Here is a 22537-nt window from a genome sequence, read left to right as displayed (position 1 = left end):
TGCATGTGCAAGTGCTTTGCTGACTACTGTCAGGCGGTGGACAACGTCCCCGTCTGGGAGAAAGAGTCCGGGCAAAGAACAAGGAAGCCGTGTGGCCGAAGAACCATGAACGAGGGAAGGGCACAGAGATGGGAAGAAGGGGTGAGGTCGTAAGAGTCCCGCAGGCTTTGCTCTGAGTAAGAGGAGAAGCAGAGGAGAGTGTGAAATGACTGACCCCTTAAAAGGGTCACTGTGGCTGGGGGGAGGGTTGGGGAAGGTTGGGGAAAGAACGGAAGGACAAGCGGGCGTAGCGCAATGATCAGGGCAAGAATGAGGGAGGCTGGGCCTCAGTGGGAAGCGGTGGTAGTCAGGATGCAGGGGGAAGTTCGAGCCAACGGAACGTGCTGGTGGACACCTGGCTGGTAGTTTACACAGTATTGGTTCCTCAGCAAAAAGGTGACACTACAGAAAATATATCAGAATTGCCAATTGCTTATCAATTTGGAATAAAGAAACAATACCTCAAATCAACAGAAAAGGGTATTAATTTAGCAAATTAGACATAAAATGTGTTTGGGAAAGCATCCCATCTACTTCATACAAATAAAGAATATTTCCATCAGCTTAGTGACAACTTTCAACTAAAAGATTGTTATACTTAAAAAATGCTTAGCTTCAGAACATAACAAATATTTCTGGGGAAAAAGTTGCTCTGAATTGCACATTAATATCTCCAACTTCTGAGCTTCTAGCCCTAACTGAAACATTTTAAAATAATGGATGGGCATAAATACTGTATTTTCAAGTTCTCATTTGACTGCATAATCATCTTTTCAAAGGCATTACATAATGTTAATTTACACTACACGATTCGTGTTAACTATGATGAATTATGAAGTTAAATGTCAGCTAAGTAAAATGTCAGCATTTTCTAAGCGAATGACCTTTCTATTTGCAGAACAGTATACAATGTCAAAACAACTAGTTAAAAAGTGAAAACCACTAAAGATATGTGCATATCCTATGAAAAACAGTTTTGACTTAAAAAAAATTAACGGATTCATTAAACCCACTAGTTGTTGTAGAGTAACATGGAGAAAGGTCTGTCAATATAATTTTAAAATAGTATTTTTATAAATTCAAAATTTATAAATTATAAACCTCTTAAGAGATTTGGAACCATAAAGTCACACTCACAATTACTAAGTTATAAATCAGGAATTCAACCCAGATCTCTTTATTTTCCTCATTAAAAGCGTATTAGCACTCAGATTAAGTAGCTAAACTGAAAAGCTCAAAAGGCAATTTATTAAGAAAAAGAGAGCAAATAGTGGCTCTCCCCACCCAGGTCAGGGACCATGCAGTTTGACAGGAAGCCCTTCATCCTAGCTCAGGTCCTGCCACTACCTAGCAGTGGCGCTGCTGGCATAGAACAACCTATCAGAACTTTACTTTAAAAATTACTTAACAAAATTTTTTTGTGGGAGCGCCTGGGTGGCTCAGTCAGTTAAGCGTCCAACTTCGGCTCAGGTCATGATCTCACAGTTCGTGAGTTTGAGCCCCTCGTCAGGCTCTGTGCTGACAGCTCAGAGCCTGGAGCCTGCTTTGGATTCTGTGTCTCTCTCTGCTCCTCCCCCGCCCCATGCTCTGTCTCTGTCTCTCAAAAATGAATAAACATTAAAAAAAAAAAAAAAATGTGGGGCTCAAACCCACAGATTGTGAGATCACGACCTGAGCTGAAGTTGGATGCTTAACTGACTGAGCCACCCAGGCGCCCCCCCAAAATTACTTTAAATTAAGTAAATTAATTTACTTTAAAAATTAAGCAGTTACCTTGGATGACTTCTAAGATTCCTTCCAATTCTAAAATTCTATGATTCTATCAAACTGAAAAATACCAGGCTATGGAGGAGTAGGTAGTCAATTTATGAAACTCTGGGTTGTTCCAAATGGCAAATGTATCAACAATAAAACAGATGTCCTGGAGACAGTGCTTTGTTGAGCTGATTAAAACAGCCCAAGCCAGAAAACCACATCACCAATGAACAGTGCCCGTTACAGCGCTGAGCCCCGCACTGAGCCCTCAAAGGAGGGCTGTGTTAGCATGTCCACTAAGAGGCTCAGAGACATGTTAATTTATCAGGTCACACTGTCAATGAGAGGCACTGGCTGGACTGACCCCACGTCTGTGTTTTTAAAAGCCCACCCTCTTTCTACTAAAAGTGGATGTTTCTAAGATGTTTTTGTCTTGCCCCTACAGAAGAGCAATCTCTATGACCCCTAAAATACATGGGAACAGAAAGCCACGACCAACTGACCACTCAGGAGAGGCTATCGACTGTCAGAAGGCTCGGGCTCCAGGCCTGACAGCGTGACCACAATGACTTCCCAGCCTCCATTTCTTCAAGGGTAAAAAGCCCATCCTTCACTGCCTGGCCACATCAAGGAGTCATTGTGAAGGTCAAAGGAGATCAGGTAAGAGAAAGCACTTGTGCGCTGCAGAAGCTACACCAATGAAAAGGTTATGAACATAATTCTGTAACACAAGTAGAAAGCATTAGAATTCCATATAGATTTTTGGTTCTGCAATTAAGTTTCAGTTCTTCCTACTACTCCTTAATTGTGGAAAATCCCAAATAATTCTCAAATCAAACATTTAAACTCTAAATCAGACAACTAATACTGAATTAGGGGTACGAAAAAGTAGTGTCAAAGGTTTGCCTATTGTAAACTCATTCTTGCCCACAACAGGTTGACAATCTTTTCATTGCAAAGAGGCGGTGACTCAATTTTCTGACTGATCAAAGTGCTAACAATAAAATTCTACTGTAATCAAAACAGTCAAAGCTATACTGCAGAGTTAAGCAGAATATGTCCCCAGTACTTTGTAATTTCATAAATGCAGCTCAGTTCTTATTTGCTGAGTATCTGCTATGTGCCAGGCACTATGTAGAGGTAGGAGCATGCAAGGACCAGTAAGAAAGCTTCCGCCGTCGAAAGACAAGGAGACTCACATGCGGTCCAAAAACTACAAGCCTAACCCAACCTCAGCCCCAAAATGACAATCTTTGTAAAAGACAATAGTTATATACATGCATTTCAGAAAAATGGCTATATGTATACAACCCTGTAGGCAAAAAATGACTAATCCTTAATCTTTAAGGAAAATCTAAATATATGCACTGCAACCACCATTTCTGGTCTTGGGAAAGAGGAACACCAATGACATTATTATCTGATAAAGAAAACCATCCAATATACAGTACACATTTATTTCAAACAGGCTAAGGCACTGATATATTTAAAAATTCAAGTTCTTAAAATAAACAAAATGTGGTGTATGTATATACATAATGGAATATTATTCAACCTTAAAGAGGAAGGAAATTCTGACACATGCTACAACATGGATAAACCTTGAGGACATTATGCTGAGTTGAACAGACCAATCACAGAAGTTCAAGTATTGTATGATTCCACTCATATGAGGTCCCTAAGAGGAGTCAAATTCATAGAGACAGAGAGAAGAATGGGGGGTGCCAGGGGCTGGGGAGGAGGAGAGGGAGGTTAGTGTTTAAAGGGGACAGAGTTTCAGTTTGGGAAAATGAAAAGTACTGGGGATGGATGGTGGTCACGGTTGCACAACAATGTCAATGTACTTAATGCCACAGAACTGTACACTTAAAATGCTGAATTTTATGTTATGTACATCTTGCAACAATAAAAAAATCCAAGTTTTGGATATCATCACTTATTAATGCTAATAGTGAAGTACTTAATAGCAACCCACAGAAGAGCCAAGACAGCTTTCCTTCCTGATCCCCTGCTGCTGTATTACAACTCTGGACAGTAAACGAAACCCAAACAATCATCCATATGGGCAGTGTGGTTGCACATTCTTCTAAAAGGGAAGAAAGGAAGAAAAACCTTTTAAAATTCTTACCTCCGCTTGCATACTCCATGATTAGGTACAGTGTTTTGTCAGTTTCAATGACTTCGAACAACTTCACTGGGGGAGGGGAAAGAATACAGGAAAAAAAGAAACAAATGTCTTTATGCATATACAATGTACATATAAACTGTAACTATGAACGGTAACTTTTTCCCGGTTAAAGATTTTTATAACTGGCCTTCAAAGAATGTTCTTTGGGAATTTTATCACACACAACAACGGACTTTTAAAAGCATGAAATTGCATAAGAACACTTTCTGGGTGCTCAAGTGATGTGACTCTGGCATGCACTCAGCAGCCTAGGCAGTGCACCTGTGCGTATCTCCTCCATCCTCGTCCTGTGCTGTGTCTACACTGGCTAGCTGCCTTCCCAGCAGCTCCGCCTTTCCCCTCAGGAAGAGTTCTTATTTCACATCTAACCTGCAGGAGCTGCTTAGATCTACTCTACTCTTCCAAGTTTAAGTCTGTTCACTTGTCATTATGGCTTTAAGGGTATACAGAACAATTCCACGTGAGATTTCTGTTCACTTGTTCTCAGAGAAGAAGGTTCTTTTGTTACTATTCTGAAGCCAGAGATGGAAAATGTTAGAAGGGATTATGCTATCATTAATTGAAAAGAACTTTTTAAAGAATTATTTACAATGGGTCAATGTGACTGCGCTATAGCAGTCTCTTGTTACAGATAAAAATAATACTTCTATTACTGCTAATTTACCAAACCAAATCAAATCAATCAGAAATATACACATTTAAAAATCAAACTGAAGTACATGTCTAAAACTACTGAATCACTTTTTCCATATCTACTTTATTTTGGTAATGCATACTTGAAAGTTCAACTTACCAAAAAACGGGGGAGGGTGTGCTAGTCTCTTTTACTGCAGACTATTTTCTGACACTTTAATATAGAGCATCAGACCAAATAAAGTGTCTAACATAGTATGCAATGTTTGTTGAGCTGATGAATAAAACTATTATATCATTTTTTTTTTTAATTTATTTTCAAGTTAGTTAACATATAGTGTAGTCTTGGCTTTAGGAGTTGTATCATTTCTAAAATGTTATATTCAGGTTGTCAGGAAAAAGAATTTAAAGAAATTTAAGGCATATATGCTGGTAAACCATCAACATTATCAATGCAAATACTGGCTCTTCTGCAAAAGCTCTCTGAATCCAATACAAATTTAAAATTTTAGAAATTCATACCTATTATCAAAGATATGTTATTTAGGAGTAAGTAGAGAGAAGTCTAATCAGGACACAATTTAACTAAATAAAACACAAAATATGTTTAAGTTAGCAAGTTCTAGGCTGCTGTGATTGGTTATTTGGTGCAAAGCTGGAATCTGAAATCGAGAGTTAGCTAACCACAAAGGGCTGAAATGAAAAGTAAGGAAATGTTTTCTTCCCACTATTATATTCCTTGTTCTATTTCTCCAAACATGTATTTATTGACTCTAAGATTTTCACATTTTAACTAACATCACTAATAATAAGATGATGGCTTGGTAGCATTTTTTTTTTCCTTAGCAGTATGTGAAACTAATAATGCCTTTTAAATAATGTGGCTTAGACCTGATGAAACAGGGTGTAAGCTTTTCCCTCCTGTGGTTCCATTTTATTTTCTATTCTTATGCCGTAAGAATTCTTGATAGGGTCGCAACAACATGGGCAGAACTAGAGGGTATTATACTAAGTGAAATTAAAGACAAATATCACTCCCACTCATACGTGGGATTTAAGATACAAAACAGATGAACAGAAGGGAAGGGAAGCAAAAGTAATGTAAAAACAGGGAGGGGGACGATACATAAGAGACTCTTAAATATAAAGAACAAACTGAGGGTTGCTGGAGGGGTCCTGGGTGGGGGGACAGGCTAGATGGGCAAGGGGCATTAAAGGAGGACATTTGTTGCGATGAGCACTGGGTGTTATACGTAGGGGATGAATCGCTGTATTCTACTTCTAAAATCATTATTGCACTATATGCTAACTAACTTGGATGTAAATTAAAAAAAAAAAAAAAAAAAAGAATTCTTGAAAGGGTATCCTTAGCATCAAATATCATCCCTTCTACTTCCTAGAACTGATTTTGATATTAAGTTGGCTGTCAAGTGGCTGTCTTAACAGCTATTTCACTCTTGAAATAATATTTTTAGATTGTAGGAGACAGCATTGTGCAAAAAAAACTATTATTTTAAAAGAGCTCTATTATGTTATATGTGGGATCAAGCTTTCATTGAGATGTATATACAAAATACTAAGTAATTTGCATACGTTTGCCTTGTTCCAACAATTATGATGAGAGCAGGACCACAGCCCTTCCTCATCCTTACTCACTCACTTATTTTTAAGTAAGCTCTACACCCAACATGGGGCCTGAACCCATGACTCCAAGATCAAGAGCTGTGTGCTCTACTGACTGAACCAGCCAGGCGCCTCTCTACCTTTTTCACTCCCACCTCATCCCACCTAGCACAAAGCTATGCACACAAAGGGCACATAACACAAATTTGTACTGAACAGAACAATTCCTATCAAAATTCCATTAAATAGCAGGTAACCTGTATTTTTAAAAATACAACTCAATATACAAATAATTTCTTAAGAACAATGCCATGGCAAAAACTGTTATACCTTTGAAACCTTAACTCTGACTTATAATTCCCTTCTCTATGAAATAAAATTACGTTATGTTCTAATATGCACTAAAAATTAGAAAATTATAATCTGATTACAGATGTTTCTACTGCATTAAGTTTTAAATTCAAGTGTTTAATACCTAAGCTTTTGATGTCTTCAGCAATTTCAAAAACTTAATACAAATGATCAAAAATTTGTATAAACACAGATTTTACGAAAAGTGTACCTGGGCTGGGAGGAAGGAAGGAATCTCCTACCACTCCTGGGACATATGTTTAGACACAAAATGGAATGCATTTAGACCCAAAAGTATTTAAGAAAGCAGAAAGTACCTATGTTTGGATGATTTAAAATCTTCATTATTCTTACTTCTCTGAAGAGCTAAAAAACAAACACATAATCCCCCAACACAGGTTATTAAACATTCTATTCCACTGTTGTAGTACAAATTTAAATCTCTTAGATAACTGATCCATTGCTAACGTTCAACAGTCCACATCTAACACTAGTATGAGAGTCCAGGGTAGCTATAAATGCTTCAGTTTTATCTCCTGAAAAAGCAGAAGTCCCAGAGGAGGATGATATGACAATCTGCATTATATTTTGCTATCCTGAACGCATGAGACCATTTAGGCAAGAACAGTCTGTGATGAAACTTAGTCTGATTCAGTATCTACCCAGGGGCAGATATTGCAAATCCACACATGTACAGTCCCAAAGAACTACATCACAAGTGTAGTCGACTGATAATTCCAAGTAATTCTACAAGAAGACTTTGAACAAAACCACTCTGGGAAATCCTTGTTGGAGAAGGCAGGTAATTTAGCATGGAAGTTGTGGCAGACTGTGACACTAATGATCCTACTGAGCCCTGTCTCACATGTTCACACTTTTGTGTGGGCTGTGTGACCTGCTCTGGCTCTGGCCTATGGGACAGTACCAAATTTGAAGAAAAGGCTGGATAAGCGGCTGAATATCAGGGCTTGTTCTCTTGGAATGATGTTGGCATGAAATGAAGAGGCCAGTCCAGCCTCTTTAAGGATGAAAGGCTGTATGTAGGAAAAGAGCCACTGTTCCAACAGAGGACAGCCCCATCAACTTGTCAACCGAATGCTGCCATACAAGTGAACCCAGCAGATGCCATAACAAAAACCACCCAGGCAAGCCGAGAGCTGTCCAGCCATCACAAAGAATAAGGAGAAATATTAACCTGTCGTATACACATGTGCTGTAAATTCAGAAGAGGGGCACAGGGTACGGCCTCGGCTAGTATCAGAAGATCTCAGAAAGTAACAATTCTAGAGACCATCTTATTCCACCCTCTTGCAAACAGGTGGAAACCAGGAAAGGGGAGGAAAAGATCTCCGAAGGTCCTGCTCTCTTTCTGTAGGGAACTGGGCTACTAGAACCAGGTCTCCCAACACCCAGTATCCATAACCTATGAGAGGCATGGGCTGAGCAGAATTTGGGAAGGAGGAGCAGCTGACTATGTGGAAAGGAATCTGGGGAGAAATCACAGGGGTCTTACCGCACTTGCCCTGCCCACCACATCTAATCTAGAATTGAATCGGCACCTAACAGCTAAGAGCATGGAGATGGGCATGGATGTATCTGACCTATAAACCGAGCTCAGAGCCTAAAAACACGGGGTCAGAAGAGTAAGATTCCTTTCCTGAAGGCTGGGTCATCTCTAAAGGCACTTTTCTCTCCAACACAAATCTCTCCTGTTGCTGCTGTGGTCATTCTCACATTTTATGTTCTTAGATGAGAAGTAACTACCCTGACTACCACTCAGGCTTGAGTTTGTAGTTTCCCTCTGTCAAGCCAACATAGAAACCCTGTTTTCCAATCCACTATAGTTGAATTTGTAGCATATAATCTGAAACTCCCAGTTATTTCCACAACTGCTAAGTTAGAAGAGCTCCAAGTTAGATACAAAGCCAAAACAAGTTAGGACACTGCATTTCGAATGAAACCCAGGCTTGCTCCTCCCACCTCAGCTCCAGCCACCCCAACTCCTGTGACTCCTCTCAGGTAGGAGAGCATACAAAGCTCCTTCCTTCCTTAGAGTCTCTTCTTTCTGTCCTTGAAGTCTCAGGCAGATCCTCTGTAAACCTCACCTGAGAAGATCTTTGTTTTACATCATAGCGGTCTGTTTGCTTCCTCATTACAATGTCTTTCAAGTGTAAGGACACACTTTTGGTGGACCTGTGGGGAGGGGGCACGTCAGTGTCCTTTCACTACTGTACTTGAGACCAAGCCTGGCACACAGCACTCCTCTGGCACACGTACTGACCACCAAGCAGTGTGGTTTCATAGTTCTGCTGGCAGGAGGGCAGGTCAAATGAAGGTGATCAGTTTTAAATCCCTACTGGCAGTGCAGCACTGAAACAAAGTACTCAGGGCCAAGGAGCAGGAAAAGATGATGCAGTATTCCAGGAGCCCAAGGGAGGCAAGAGCTCACTTTAGTAACCAGACTTGTGCAGGACTTAACAAGAGGTCTACAGCAGAAAATGAGCTCAGTGTGCTTTGGACACATGAGGAAAGATATGGCGTGACCAATTAAGACTATTTAAGGGGGTGCCTGGGTGGCTCAGTGGGTTGAGCGTCTGACTTCAGCTTGGGTCATGATCTGATGGTCTGTGAGTTTGAGCCCCGTATCGGGCTCTGTGCTGACAGCTCGGAGCCTGGAGCCTGCTTTGGATTCTGTGTCTCCCTCTCTCTCTGCCTCTCCCCAACTCATGCTCTCTCTCAAAAATAAATAAAACTTGAAAAAAAAATTAAAAAAAAAGACTATTTAAGGAAGACCAAAGGATCCATCTGGCAGAACAGTGCATTTCCGAGTATGGTTTTCAGGTCACCTGCATCAGAATCATAAGGATATGCAAACTGCAGGTCCCTGGGCCCTACCTCTCGCTAGATCAGAAATGGGACCGAGAATCGTACTTAAACAAACATTTTTTTTAACGTTATTTTTGAGACAGAGAAAGTGTGAGTGAGCAGGGGAGGGACAGACAGAGAGAGAGGAAGAGAGAGAATCCCAACCAAGCAGGCTCAGAGCCTCAAACTCACTGAGATCATGATCTGAGCCAAAACCAAGAGTTGGACACTCAACCCTGAGCCACCCAGGTGCCCCCCACCCTTTTTGAGAGAGAGAGAGAGAGAGAGAGAGAGAGAGAGAGAGAGAGAGAGAGAGAGAGAGAGAATATGAATCTTGAGTGGGCATGGAGTCTGACGTGGGGCTCGATCCCAGGATCCTGGGATCATGGCCTGAGCTGAAACCAAGAGTTGGATGCTCAACCGACTGAGCTACCCAGGCGCCCTGAGAATCTTTCTTTCAACAAGCATCCTAGGTATGGTGGTTTTAAAATTCTTTTTTTAAAGATTTATTTTTTAATTCTAAAATTTGTGGTGTCCACAAATTCTTTGATAATCCTCCCTGCAAAAGATAGAATGTAATATCCTTGCCTTTGAGTGAGGGGTATACTTAGTGACCTGCTTTGAATGAACTGAGTAAGGCAGAAGTGATGGTGGGGGGCATTCAGAGATTGACCAGGTCCTGAAAGGCACATGGCACCCTCCAGGTCTCACAGATCACTTGCTTGTGTGTCACAAGGACGTTAAACCCTCCGATGGACAGACCCAGATGGCAAGGTACTGAGGCCTCATGCCCACGGCCTGTGAGGAAATGCAGCCCCTAGACAAAGCCAGGTGAGAGGGCTCCTCTGGAAGCAGAGCTGCGAGCCCCAGTCAAGTCTGGAGATGCCTGTAGCTGTGGCTCCTACCAAAACTCCCCGGGAGCCCCTGGGACAGAACTACCCCCTTAAGTCACTCCCTAACACAAGACTCGAAGAAACTGTGAGATAACAAATGGCTTCATTTAAGTTGCTAAGTGTTGGAGTGATTTGTTAGAGAGCAGTAGACGACTAATCTACTACAGACAACCCATGACTTACAGCAGAGGGTATGCCGAGGGAAGCGCTGTGAAACCCAGAGAAAAGGTGAATGGGGCCTGACGGAGGGATGGGTAGTACAGCATTCTTTTAAAAGTTTTGTTATTGGGGCGCCTGGGTGGCGCAGTCGGTTAAGCGTCCGACTTCAGCCAGGTCACGATCTCGAGGTCCGTGAGTTCGAGCCCCGCGTCAGGCTCTGGGCTGATGGCTCAGAGCCTGGAGCCTGTTTCCGATTCTGTGTCTCCCTCTCTCTCTGTCCCTCCCCCGTTCATGCTCTGTCTCTCTCTGTCCCAAAAATAAATAAATAAATGTTGAAAAAAAAATTAAAAAAAAAAAAGTTTTGTTATTATACTGAAATCTTGCCATTTGCAACTACGTGGATGGAACTAGAGGGCATTATGCTAAGCGAAATTAGTCAGAAAAAGACAAATATATGACTTCACTCATATGAGGACTTTAAGATACAAAACAAATGAACATAAGGGAAGGGAAGCAAAAATAATATAAAAACAAGGAGGGGGACAAAACAGAAGAGACTCCTAAACACAGAGAACAAACAGAGGGTTGCTGGAAAGGTGGGGGGATGGGCTACATGGGTAAAGGGCATTGAGGAAGACACTCGTTGGGATGAGCACTGGGAGTTATACATAGGGGATGAATCACTGAAATCTACTCCTGAAATCATTATTGCACCATGTGCTAACTAACTTGGATGTAAATTATAAAAAATAGATTATAGAAAGAAAAAAAAGTTTTATTATAAAAGGACACTTGAAGAGAAATCACCCGTTTCTACCATATTAATTTGCCTTATTTCTCTATATTCCTTTTCAATCTTTTTTTTTTTTTTAAATTTTTTTTTTTTTCAACGTTTTTTATTTATTTTTGGGACAGAGAGAGACAGAGCATGAACGGGGGAGGGGCAGAGAGAGGGAGACACAGAATCAGAAACAGGCTCCAGGCTCCGAGCCATCAGCCCAGAGCCTGATGCGGGGCTCGAACTCACGGACCGCGAGATCGTGACCTGGCTGAAGTCGGACGCTTAACCGACTGCGCCACCCAGGCGCCCATTCCTTTTCAATCTTATGCAGAGGCTAGCTGTAAAAAAAAACAAAATGAAAAAACCACTGAAATGGATAAAGTGACCAATCTGCATCCTCCTAACATCTCCATGTCCTCTAGGAACTGGTCACCCAGGAGGAGAACAAACATGTTCGAAGGCAAAAATTCAGGATCCTGGTGATCAGAATACCAAGGACACCAAATATACAGTACCAGAGAGTAAAGAAATGTCCCAACAGCCAGGACTTGGGATGCCCAGAAATGATCTTTGGAAAAAGACAATTTACCAAGTAATGTAAAATGAAGTGAGAACATAAAAAAAGAGCATGAAGGGTGGGGAGGAAGGGGTCATATAAAACTGGGGTCAAGGCTCGCCTCTCCAGATACACAGGTACAAGACAGGAGGAACAGGCTGTAACGTGGACGGCCTGTGCTTTTCATGGCAGCTGAGTGACAGGCTGAACGACAACTTAGGTGGTAGAAATCATGAAGCAAACATAATGACCACCCTCTTCTTTAATAGAAAACAGCCATATTGTAAATCTAAGATTCACGAGTAATTATTAGCAGTCTTGGATAAAGAGAAGGAGACACAGTCAAGAAACATCCAGAGGGTAAAGGAGACAGAAGCCAAGGGGACGCTGACACCTCGGGTGCCACTCTGAGACAGAGAAGATGTGATGGTCTGAGCCACAGCACAGCAGGGCAGACTGAGCTGGTTTCGGACAAGCAGTGCGAGGGGTGCTGGAGGCCAGTGAAAACAGCATAGTATGTGTGTCCGGACCTCAGGAAAAAATTCTGGGCTAGAGATAAACTCTGTAGAATTACCAGCATAGAGATGACATCCTTGGAAGGACGCAACACTGCCTAATTGTGCAGAATGAAAAGACAGAGACACCGAAAAGCAAACATTTCAAAGAGGAAAGAGCTGGGGTCCACAACAGAGACTCAGACAAGGCAGCCAGAGATCATGAGATCCGGACACCGGGGTCTAATGCCTACCACAGACCTACACGCGGGGGCGGGAATCTATTGACCAACAGCATACCAGGTCCTGGGGCATCTCGAGGGTGCTTTAGGAAGGAAAGACGGAAACGTGATATACCTGCTCTTCCTCTTCACTGTGCAGGAATCTCTGTTCCTCTGTTTTACTACGCTGCTCCCTGCAGCTTTGCTCAATGAAAGGATAAATCAAAGCCCCTCTCAGATAAAACCAAGGGAGAGAGGCTGGCAAAAACCTACAGAGTTTAATGAAGAAGGAATTGTGAAGAAAATGCATTGGTGTGAAAAAGGAAAAATACAGGTCTTCGCTTTTCTGTACACGGAATATCTCTGGAAGGACAAACAGAAACTGATGCTACTGGTTGTCCCAGGAGCAGGATCAGGGTGACTGGAAGTCAAGGGCTGAATGAAGACCATTCCTTCTATACTTTTTTCTGTCCTTGAACTTTGAATCACATAACTGTATTTAATCTCCCTTCCCTCAATTAATCTGATTTTTAAGAAAAAAGGTTGAGAATGAACAAAGCTTTTTGTTTTTTGTTTTGGCTAAAAGGGGAATTCTTAAAAAAGACAAGGTAGCTGGAAATTGCTGTGTTTTGATCTCTGGTAACAAGAAGAGCAAATCCTATTCCTTCTCACCATGTGGGTGGGAGGCTGCTGGTGGATGAAAGGCAAGCGAGTCTTCTAGGGAGAGTCTCTGAAGTCAAGTAAATGTGACAGCCAGTGCCATAAGGCAAAATTTAAGACAGGCAGAGATTCCAGTTGCTCTGAGAACCACCCTGACATTAAATGTCTTGAAATAAAGAACAGAATAGGAAAGTTAACAGATGATAGGGAAATAAGGTAATTAGCAGCATTATTAAAGACCATCTAACAACACTAGCCAAAAGCAATGACCTCTCCTACCCAAGAAGAGATGTCTAGAGATGTGGGGATATGACACGTCTGGGTGTGTTACAATGCATTTAACTAGGATTTTACTGACGTCATGTAGGTTACTAATAAATTTATGCCATTATAACATTAAACTGAACATCCTTGTGCAGTAGTGCCCCGCCCCTCGACCTTATCTGCAGTTTCAGTTCCCTATGATCAACCTCAGTCCAAAAGCAGATGATGCTCCTTCTGATGTATAGTTAAAAGGTCGGGAGTAGCTGAACGCTGTCATATGCCTACATCACTCACCTCACTTCACCTCATCACTAGGCATTTTATTATCTCACATCATCACAAGAGAAGAAGGGGAAGTACAGTACAGTAAGATGTTTTGAGAGAGACCACATTCATAGAACTTTACTACAGTACATTGTTATTATTCTACTTTATTATTAGTCATTATTGCTACTCTTACTATGCCTAATTTGTAAATTCAACTTTATCACAGGTGTGTGTGTGTATAGGAAAAACGTAGTATATGCAGGTTTGGTACTATCCATAGTTTCAGATAGGGAGTCTTGGAACATGCCCCTCTTGGATAAGAGGGGACTATTGTATATACATTCTTGTACACTTATGCAAATGTACTGGCAAGGTAGAGTCTTAGAAAGCGAATGGGGGCCAAAGGGCATACACACTTTTTTTTTTAAGATTTTATTTTTTAAAGTAATCTCTACAACCCAGCGTGGGGCTCAAACTCAAAACCTCAAGATCAAGAGTCACATGTTCTACCAGCCAGACACCCCCAAAGGGCATGCATGCCTTTAAAGCTTTGTTAGTGCTATATTACTAGATTGAAATATATTACACTATTGGCAACAATATGCGGTTTCCTATTTCTCTACACTCTTGCCAACACTATGCATCACTAGTTTTTTTTGCAGATCTGAGTGATGAGAAAATGGTATCTACAGGATGTTGAACATTTTTACTTGAATACTGACCATCTGTCCTATTAATTACTTAAGTATATCTTTCGATTATTTTCCACAGATTATATACTCCTGTTCGCTGATTTGTATGACCTTTTATGGAGTTAAGGAAGTAAGACCTGTGTCTGCCAAGGCAGGCACTGTTGGTTACTTATCCAAACTCATCCCTGCCCTCTTCTGTTTGCCTCTCTTCTCTGTGAAGTTCCCAGAAGCAATCCTTTCAACTTTTTTAGCTATTTCACCTACTGTTTACCTACTTATTTCTAAAAAGCCAGAATGTAATGCTTCCTTAATTTTCCATTTTAGACGTTTTCTTGTAGCTACCTACTATAGCGAGCATTTTCAACTCTGGCCATTTGCTGCCTTACTTCTAAATAGCCTGCTTGCACTGCTGTTCACGGATTTGTTTAGCCCCTCCCCAACCCCATTATCTACTGAATTTAAGTAGGCTACATACCCAGTGTGGAACTCAATGTGGGGCCTGAACTCATGACCTTGAGATCAAGACCTGATCTGAGGTCAAGAGTTAGATGCTCAACTGTTTGAGCCAGCTAGGTGCCCCTTTACTGATTTCTTAATATGGGCAGTGAAGACTTCACTCTCTTATGTCCTTCCCCACGGTATGTCCCTTCCCTCCTTCTTCCTAATCAGTTATGATAGCATTTGGCTAAATCATTGTTTACGTTATATAAATATTTACGTGGATGGAATGCATTTCCATCTTTTTTATTTATTTTTGGTTTCCTTGGAGCCAATAACTTCCTTGGTAATTTTGTTCACTTAAGTTTTTTTAAGTTTGTTAAATAAATAATTTTGAGAGAAAGAGAGGGAGAGAGAGAATCCCAAGCAGGCTCCATGCCATCAGCATGAAGTCCAATGCAGAACTCAATCCCATGAACCATGAGATCATGACCTGAGCCGAATCAGGTCAGATGCTGAACCAACTGAGCCATCCAGGTGTCCCTGTTTACTTAAGTTTTCTATGTATCCCTCACTTTACTAATTCACCCTTAAACTCTGTGACAGAGGTATAAATCTTTCAAAATACTTTCACAGTTAAGTAATTTTTTTCCTTATAGATATTCATATTTTGAAGGCCTCTGCCCTGTTCTCAAGGCCCACTCTGTTGGATTTCCTGTTCTGGATCCTACACTTGTCTCTTTCTTGGTATTCTCTCTTGTTGTGGTGAAATATATCCCACCAATAGTTCCCAAGTGAGGGTAAGTAAATGGTTAATTTTAAGACCTTGCATGCCCCAGAATATTTGATTCTGTCTTCACATGTGATTGACAGTTTGGCTGGGTAAAGAATTATATATTAGATTTTTCTTGGGGCTCCTGGGTGGCTCAGTCCATTAAGCATCCAGCTTCGGCTCAGGTCATGATCTCCTAGTTCATGAGTTCGAGCCCCGTGTCAGGCTCTGTGCTGACAGTTTGGAGCTCAGAGCCTGGAGCCTGGTTGGGAGTCTGTGTCTCCCTCTCTCTCTGCCCCTCCCCTGCTCACACTGTCTCTCTCTCCCCCTCTCAAAAAAAAACATTTAAAAAAACCCAATAGATTAGATTTTTCTCTCAGAAAAATTTCCCCTCAACTTTAAAAGGTGTTTTTTGAAAAGATGTTTATTTATTTTGAGAGACAGAGACAGAGCTTGGGCAGGGGAGGGGCAGAGAGAGAGAGGGGGAGAGAGAGAATCCCAAGCAGACTCCATGCTCAGTGTGGAGCCTGACTTGGGGACTGATTTCACGAACTGGGAGATCATGACCTGAGCAGAGATCAAGAATCGGACACTTAACAGACTGAGCCACTAGATGCCCCCTCAGCTTCAATGACATATAATTAACATGTGACACAGTGAAAGTTTAAGGTATAAAATGTAACAATCTGAAACACCTATATTTTGTGAAATCCTTACCAAAATGAAGTCAGTTAACACACCCTTCGCCTCACATAATTACCATTTCGTTGTTGTCATGGTGGTGCTACGTCCACAGCAGTGTCGAACATACAACACAGTATTGTTAACGCCAAACACCGTGCTGTACGTGAGATCCCTGGACACTAACCATCTTTAGAACCGGGGAAGTTTTTTTTTTTTTTTTTCATTTTGAGAGAGACAGAGACAGCGCAAGTAGGGGTGGGGCAGAGAGAGAGAGAGAGAGAGAGAGGGAGGGAGGGAGGGAGAGAGAGAGGGAGGGGGAGAGAGAGGGAGAGAGGGAGGGGGAGAGAGAGGGAGAGAGGGAGGGGGAGAGAGAGGGAGAGAGGGAGAGAGGGAGAGAGGGAGAGAGGGAGAGAGGGAGAGAGGGAGAGAGGGAGAGAGGGAGAGAGAGAGAGAGAGAGAGAGAGAGAGAGAATCCCAAGCAGGCTCCACACCGTCCGTGCAGAGTCCAACTCGGGGCTTGAACTCACGAAACTGAGAGATCACCACCTGAGCTGAAACCGAGAGTCGGATGCTTCACTGACTGAGCCATCCAGGCGCCCCATAACGGGAAGTTGTATCCTTTGTAGCCACCTCTCCCCATTTCCCCCACCCCCCACTGCCTACTCTCTGCTTCTAGGAGTTCGGTTTTTTAAGATTCTACATAGAAGTGAGAACATACAATATTTGTCTTTTTCCATCTCACTTGTTTAACTTAACATAATGCCCTTGAGATCCATCCACGTTGCCTCAAATAGCAAGATTTCCTTTTTTGTGGCTGATTGATATTCCTGCATGAGTGTGTGTGTGTGTGTGTGTGTGTGTGTAATCTCACATCTTCTTTATCCATCGTTTTGTATGTTAATGTTTTGGCTAGTGAAGGTCAGATATCTCTTTGAGACAGTGACTTCATTTCCTATGGATGTGCACCCAGAAGGGAGACTGCGAGATCATAAGGCAGCTGTCCTGTTAATGGTTTGAAGACTCTTCATACTGTTTTCCACAGCAGCTGCAACAGTTTGCATTCCACCAATGAAGAGTGCCCAAGGGTCGCTACTTCTCCACAACCCGGCCAGCATTTATCCCTTTCTGGTAACAGCCACTCTAACAGATATAAGGTGAGAAAGATCTCATTGTGGTTTTGGTTTGCATTTTCCTGATGATGAGTGAGGTTGAGCACCTTTTCATGGACTTACTGGCTATTCCAATGTCTTCATTGAAAAAAGGTAGGTTTTTGCCCATTTTAATCAGATCATTCGGGTTTTTTGTTTTTACTATTGAATTGCAGAAGTTCCTTATCTATTTTAGATATTAATTCTTTACCAGATATATGGTTTGCAAATATTTTCTCCCATTCTGTGGGTTCCCCCTTTTCATTTTGTTGACTGTTTCTTTTCCTGAACTTCTCCACTAGTTGATTTTTGCTTTTGTTGCTTGTGCTTTTGGTGTCATGTCCAAAAAATCACTGCCAAAGCTAACGTCCAAGAGCTTTTCCCTATGTTTTCTTCCAGGAGCTTTATGGTTCAGGTCTTCCGTTTAAGTTCTTCATCCACTTTGAATTAATTTTTGTCAGTGGTGTAAGATAGGGGTCCAATTTCAATCTTTGCCTGTGAATATCCAGTTCGCTCAGAATTTTAAAGGCCTCACTCCATTATCTTCCAGCTCACAACAATGCAGAATAGTGTGATGCCATTTTGGTACAATTCTGTTTGTGACCTAATTTTTCCTCTTCATTCTCCTTAACCTTGATGTATTTAAATCTTAATGGTACCAGAGATTTAATATCTGTGCTGCATTAGCATTCATTAGATATACTGTGGGCCTTTAGTCATTTTGCACTGGGCACCAAGCCTCTCAATCTGGAAGTTCAGATTACACGGTTCTGGGAAACTACCTTTTGCCATTCCTTGATAACTTCCTCTCCTATCGTCAGTTCTTTTTATCACTCCTCTTTATCACAAACTACACCTCCTGGATAGATACTTCAATTTAAAAAAATTTTTTTTTAATGTTTATTTTTTGAGAGAGACAAAGACAGAATGCAAGTGGGTTGGGGCAGAGAAAGAGGGAGACACAGAAGCAGAAGCAGGCTCCAGGCTCTGAGCTGTCAGCATAGAGGCCGACACGGGGCTTGAACCTACAAGCTGTGAGATCGTGACCTGAGCCGAAGTCGGACACTCAACCGACTGAGCCCCCCAGGTACTCCCAGATACTTCAATTTTATACCATATCTTCCTCCATTCTCAAAGTCTTTGAATTTTTGTTACCTTTTGAGAAATTTCTTTGACTTTATTTTCCAACCCTTTTATTGACTTCCTTCCCAATACCATAAATTACCCTTCCTCAATGGTCCTTTTTCAATGCATCATGTTCTTTCACAAATATAATGATTGTTATTGTACTGTCTTTCTCTTTCAAATCTTTGAAAACACAAATTATAGTTTTTCATTTCTTTTAAGTAGTCTAGTTTACTCTTCCAGTTTTTCTTTTTCATTTCTGTTTGTTTTAGTCTCTGGTTATTCTCAAGTATCTGGAGATTTCTGGTTGTCCTTCTATATTTCCATATTTAAGAGAGGCACCTCTCAAAAATTCTCTCAAAGATAAATAAATAAACATTAAAAAGAGGGGCGAGTGCCTGGGTGGCTCAGTCGGTTAAGCATCTGACGTAGGCTCAGGTTGTGATCTCACAGTTCGTGAGTTTGAGTGCTGTGCTGACAGCTTGGAGCCTGGTTTGGATTCTGTCTCCCTCTCTCTTTCTGCTCCTTCTCCGTGCTCTCTCTCTCTCTCAAAAATAAATAAACGTTAAAAAAAAAAAGAGAGAGAGAGAGAGAGAGAGAGAGAGAGCCCCAAAACTCTGGACTAAGTGTTATGTATATGAGGGCTGGACCACAAGATGACTGGGCAGAGATTAAAGAGCTTCAGTAGAAAATACTCAAATGTCTGTATCTGTATTTTCTTTTCTTTCTTTTTCTTTTTCTTTTTTTTAAGGGGGGGGTAGGGGCAGAGAGACACAGAGAGAGACAATCCCAAGCAGGCTCGGCACTATCAGCACAGAGCCCAATGCAGGGCTCTAAACCACAAGCCTTGAGATCATGACCTGAGCCAAAATCAAGAATCAGATGCTTAACAGAATGAGCCGTCCAGGTGCCCCATATCTATATTTTCTTGAAGTCAATTTTTCCAGAAAAGAAATCTCCTATTTCCTTTTCAGGCAATATACAAGGGGCTAACAAAGTTCTGGGAAGTGAGCAAAGAGGGTGGGCCCCTGTTTGAGGTATGGGGTCCCCAGTCTAGAAGCTCTTAGATTCACCCTCTTCAGAAAACTGCCCACTATCTACAAGGGCAGAGAAGGGGAAGATGCCTAACTGGGCAGGCTGCAAAAGGTGGCATAGGGCCCCTGCACAAGTTTTCGGCCAATCTTTCCGTTTCCAGTTCTACTTGTAACTCCACCCACAAAAGGAGTTAGAACTTATTTCTCAGCGTTCTGAATCCTGTGGCATGACTCAGCATGATTCTTTTTGCTACCAGTCTCTATCTACCTCCACCCTTAACTCCTGCTTGTAGGGGCTTGGTTTCAGCTCAGTCTGGGTTGCTAATCTATTAAACATCACACACACACACACAACACACACATGGGCGCATGCCATCTGGCAAAACTAGGTTCAATTCTTTGTCAGCTAGTCTTCTATTCTGTCACTTCTTTTTTTAATTCCTTCACCACTATTTAGTAAATGGGGGGAGGGAGCAAAGATAAATATACTAATGTTTAATTCTAAGTCCTATATGCTAATACTTTTAATTTCTGGTTTTTGAATACATGTGATATTGAACTGTAGTTTTCTTCCCTTTTTCCAATGCATTTTGATAGTGTTTCTAAATGTGAGAAAAGAATTAGTAATTTCCAGGGCCCCTGGGTGGCACAGTCAGTTAAGTATCTGACTTCGGTTCAGGTCATGATCTCAGTTTGTGAGTCTGAGCCCTGCATTGGGTGAGCCTGAGCCCCACTTCAGGCTCCACACTCTCTCTGCCCCGGCGGGATCTCTCTCTCCTTCTTTCTCTCTCCCTTCCCCTGTCTCTGTCCCTCATGGGATTCTCTCTTTCTCCCTCTTTGCCCCGTGATCACTTGTGCTCTCTCTCAAAAGTTTAAAAAAAAAAAAAAGTTAGGAAGTTCCCCTTCTTTCTTAAGTTCTGAAATAGCTGGAGAGAAATGGTACTATCTATTCACTGAAGGTTTGAAAGAAGTCAAGCATGAAATCCTGGGTTTGGCAATTTGAGGCGTGCATCTGGCCTTTTTACCACTTTCTCAATTACTTCTATAGTTACCGGTGCAGATAGATTCTTTCCTAGAGTTAATTTTGGTAACTTATGTTTTCCTAGAACACTATCCATTTCTTAGGTTGGTTCTAATTTATTTGCACAAAAGGTTCCCTTATAATAATTTTAATTCTTCTCTATCTAGTCTTTTCCATGCCCTTCATTCCATACTTGATATTTTCTCTCCCTTTCCCCCACTAAGTTCCCTAAGGTAACGAGGTGGTTTATCTTTTTTATTGCCTCCCTTTTCATCCCCCCTCAAAAACAACAACAAAAACCAAAGCTTTAGATTTCTCTTTTCTTCTGTTTCTCAAATTCGTGAATTCCTGCCTTTATTAGTTCCTTACGTTATTATTAATACTTCCCAAGATTTTGTTCCCTCTTCTTAGTTTAATATTTAATGTATTCATAGTCATTCTTTCTTGTTTAATAAAGTGTTTAAAGCTACAAATTTTTGGGGCGCCTGGGTGGCTCAGTCAGTTAAGCGGCCGACTTCAGCTCAGGTCATGATCTCGCGGTCCGTGGGTTCGAGCCCCGCGTCGGGCTCTGTGCTGACCGCTCAGAGCCTGGAGCCTGTTTCAGATTCTGTGTCTCCCTCTCTCTCTGACCCTCCCCTGTTCATGCTCTCTGTCTCAAAAATAAATAAATGTTAAAAAAAAATTTTTTTTTAAATAAAAACAAAAAAATAAAGCTACAAATTTTCTTGAGCATCAAAAACAGTATTCTTTAGGTTCTGATATGTAGTTTATTAGTGTTAATACGTCCAGATATATTCCAATTTTGGTTTGCATTTTAATAAATGACCTATGAATTCTGTGTTTTAAGTTCCACGTTTGTACTTTTGTTTATTTCTATTTTTATTGGTTTCTATTTTTACTGCTCTTCATTCAGAAAATGTAGTCTGCAGGGTTGCCTGGCTGGCTCAGTTGGTAGAACACGTGACTCCTGATCTCTGGGTCATGAGTTCAAGCCCCACGTTGCTCATGGAGCCTATTTAAAATTTAAAAAAAAAAAAGAGAGAGAGAGAGAAAATGTAGGCTGGAAAGATCTATTAGGCTTATTAATCATATTAACAGAAGCACTGCTTACAGTTGTGCAAGTTATGTATCGCGCAACTCTGAAGAAATCACTCACCTTGTAGTCATCATAGATTTTGACAGCTATTACAATAATTTCCTGGCACATAGTTATAACATATCCTAAGAAATGGGTGCGTTAAAAAAACTCCACAAAGTTATAATATAGGCCAATATACTGAGATCTGTATCTTTTTTCTCCTACTTAATGTGTTATGCATGGCCTGAGAGACGTAAGTCTCCTTTGTCACTCATGTGTTCCTGTTAATTTATAGCTCAGATTTTACCTCTCAGGTATTTTGGGGCTCTATTTATTATGTGCCACTAAACTAATAATATTAAAAATATGAAAATAAATTTAAAACAACTGCCTTTACAACAACAATTGCTAAGCGACCCAGAGTAACCACTTCAGAAGAACAAAGAGTGTGTGTACCAGGTGTGTGCAGGCATGGAAACTGCACTGCACATCAGTAGGGAGAGGAGGCACTAGGGGGTAAGTTGAAGCACATACCAAAAAACACGAAATTGGATCCCTACGCCACAATACACACAACTTCCAGACGGATTAGAGATTATAAAAACTTTAAGACAATAGAGAAATACCTTTATGGTCGCAGGTATGGAAGAATTTCTTTTTTAATTTATTTTTGAGAGAGAGAGAGAGAGAGAGAGAGAGAGAGACTGACTGAGAATGTGCACGTGAGTGGGGGGGTGGGCAGAGAGGGAGACAGAATCCCAAGCAGGCTCCACGCTGTCAGCACACAGATCATGAC

General features: G+C 41.3%; 1 protein-coding gene across 11 annotated transcripts in view; it reads right to left on the bottom strand.

The window, feature by feature from the left end:
* Positions 1-22537, bottom strand: part of MARK3 (microtubule affinity regulating kinase 3) — a 112420-nt gene that overhangs the window by 35139 nt on the left and 54744 nt on the right. For 9 of the 11 annotated variants that reach the window (XM_019434150.2, XM_053889862.1, XM_053889861.1 and 6 more), the window contains 2 exons: positions 6907-6955; positions 3923-3988 (listed from right to left, as the gene is read on the bottom strand). In XM_019434150.2, coding sequence (XP_019289695.1) covers positions 3923-3988; positions 6907-6955 — 115 coding nt within the window. Of the gene's footprint in view, positions 1-3922; positions 3989-6906; positions 6956-8694; positions 8783-22537 lie in introns of all 11 variants that reach the window. The other 2 variants (XM_053889868.1, XM_053889870.1) reach the window with 2 other exon arrangements.

Source organism: Panthera pardus, unplaced genomic scaffold (assembly GCF_024362965.1).
Source record: "Panthera pardus isolate Hobbes unplaced genomic scaffold, ASM2436296v1 HiC_scaffold_24, whole genome shotgun sequence".
Taxonomy (NCBI): Eukaryota; Metazoa; Chordata; class Mammalia; order Carnivora; family Felidae; genus Panthera; species Panthera pardus.
The sequence above is the reverse complement of the archived record's forward strand: the minus strand, read 5'-3'. Positions and strand labels throughout refer to the sequence as shown.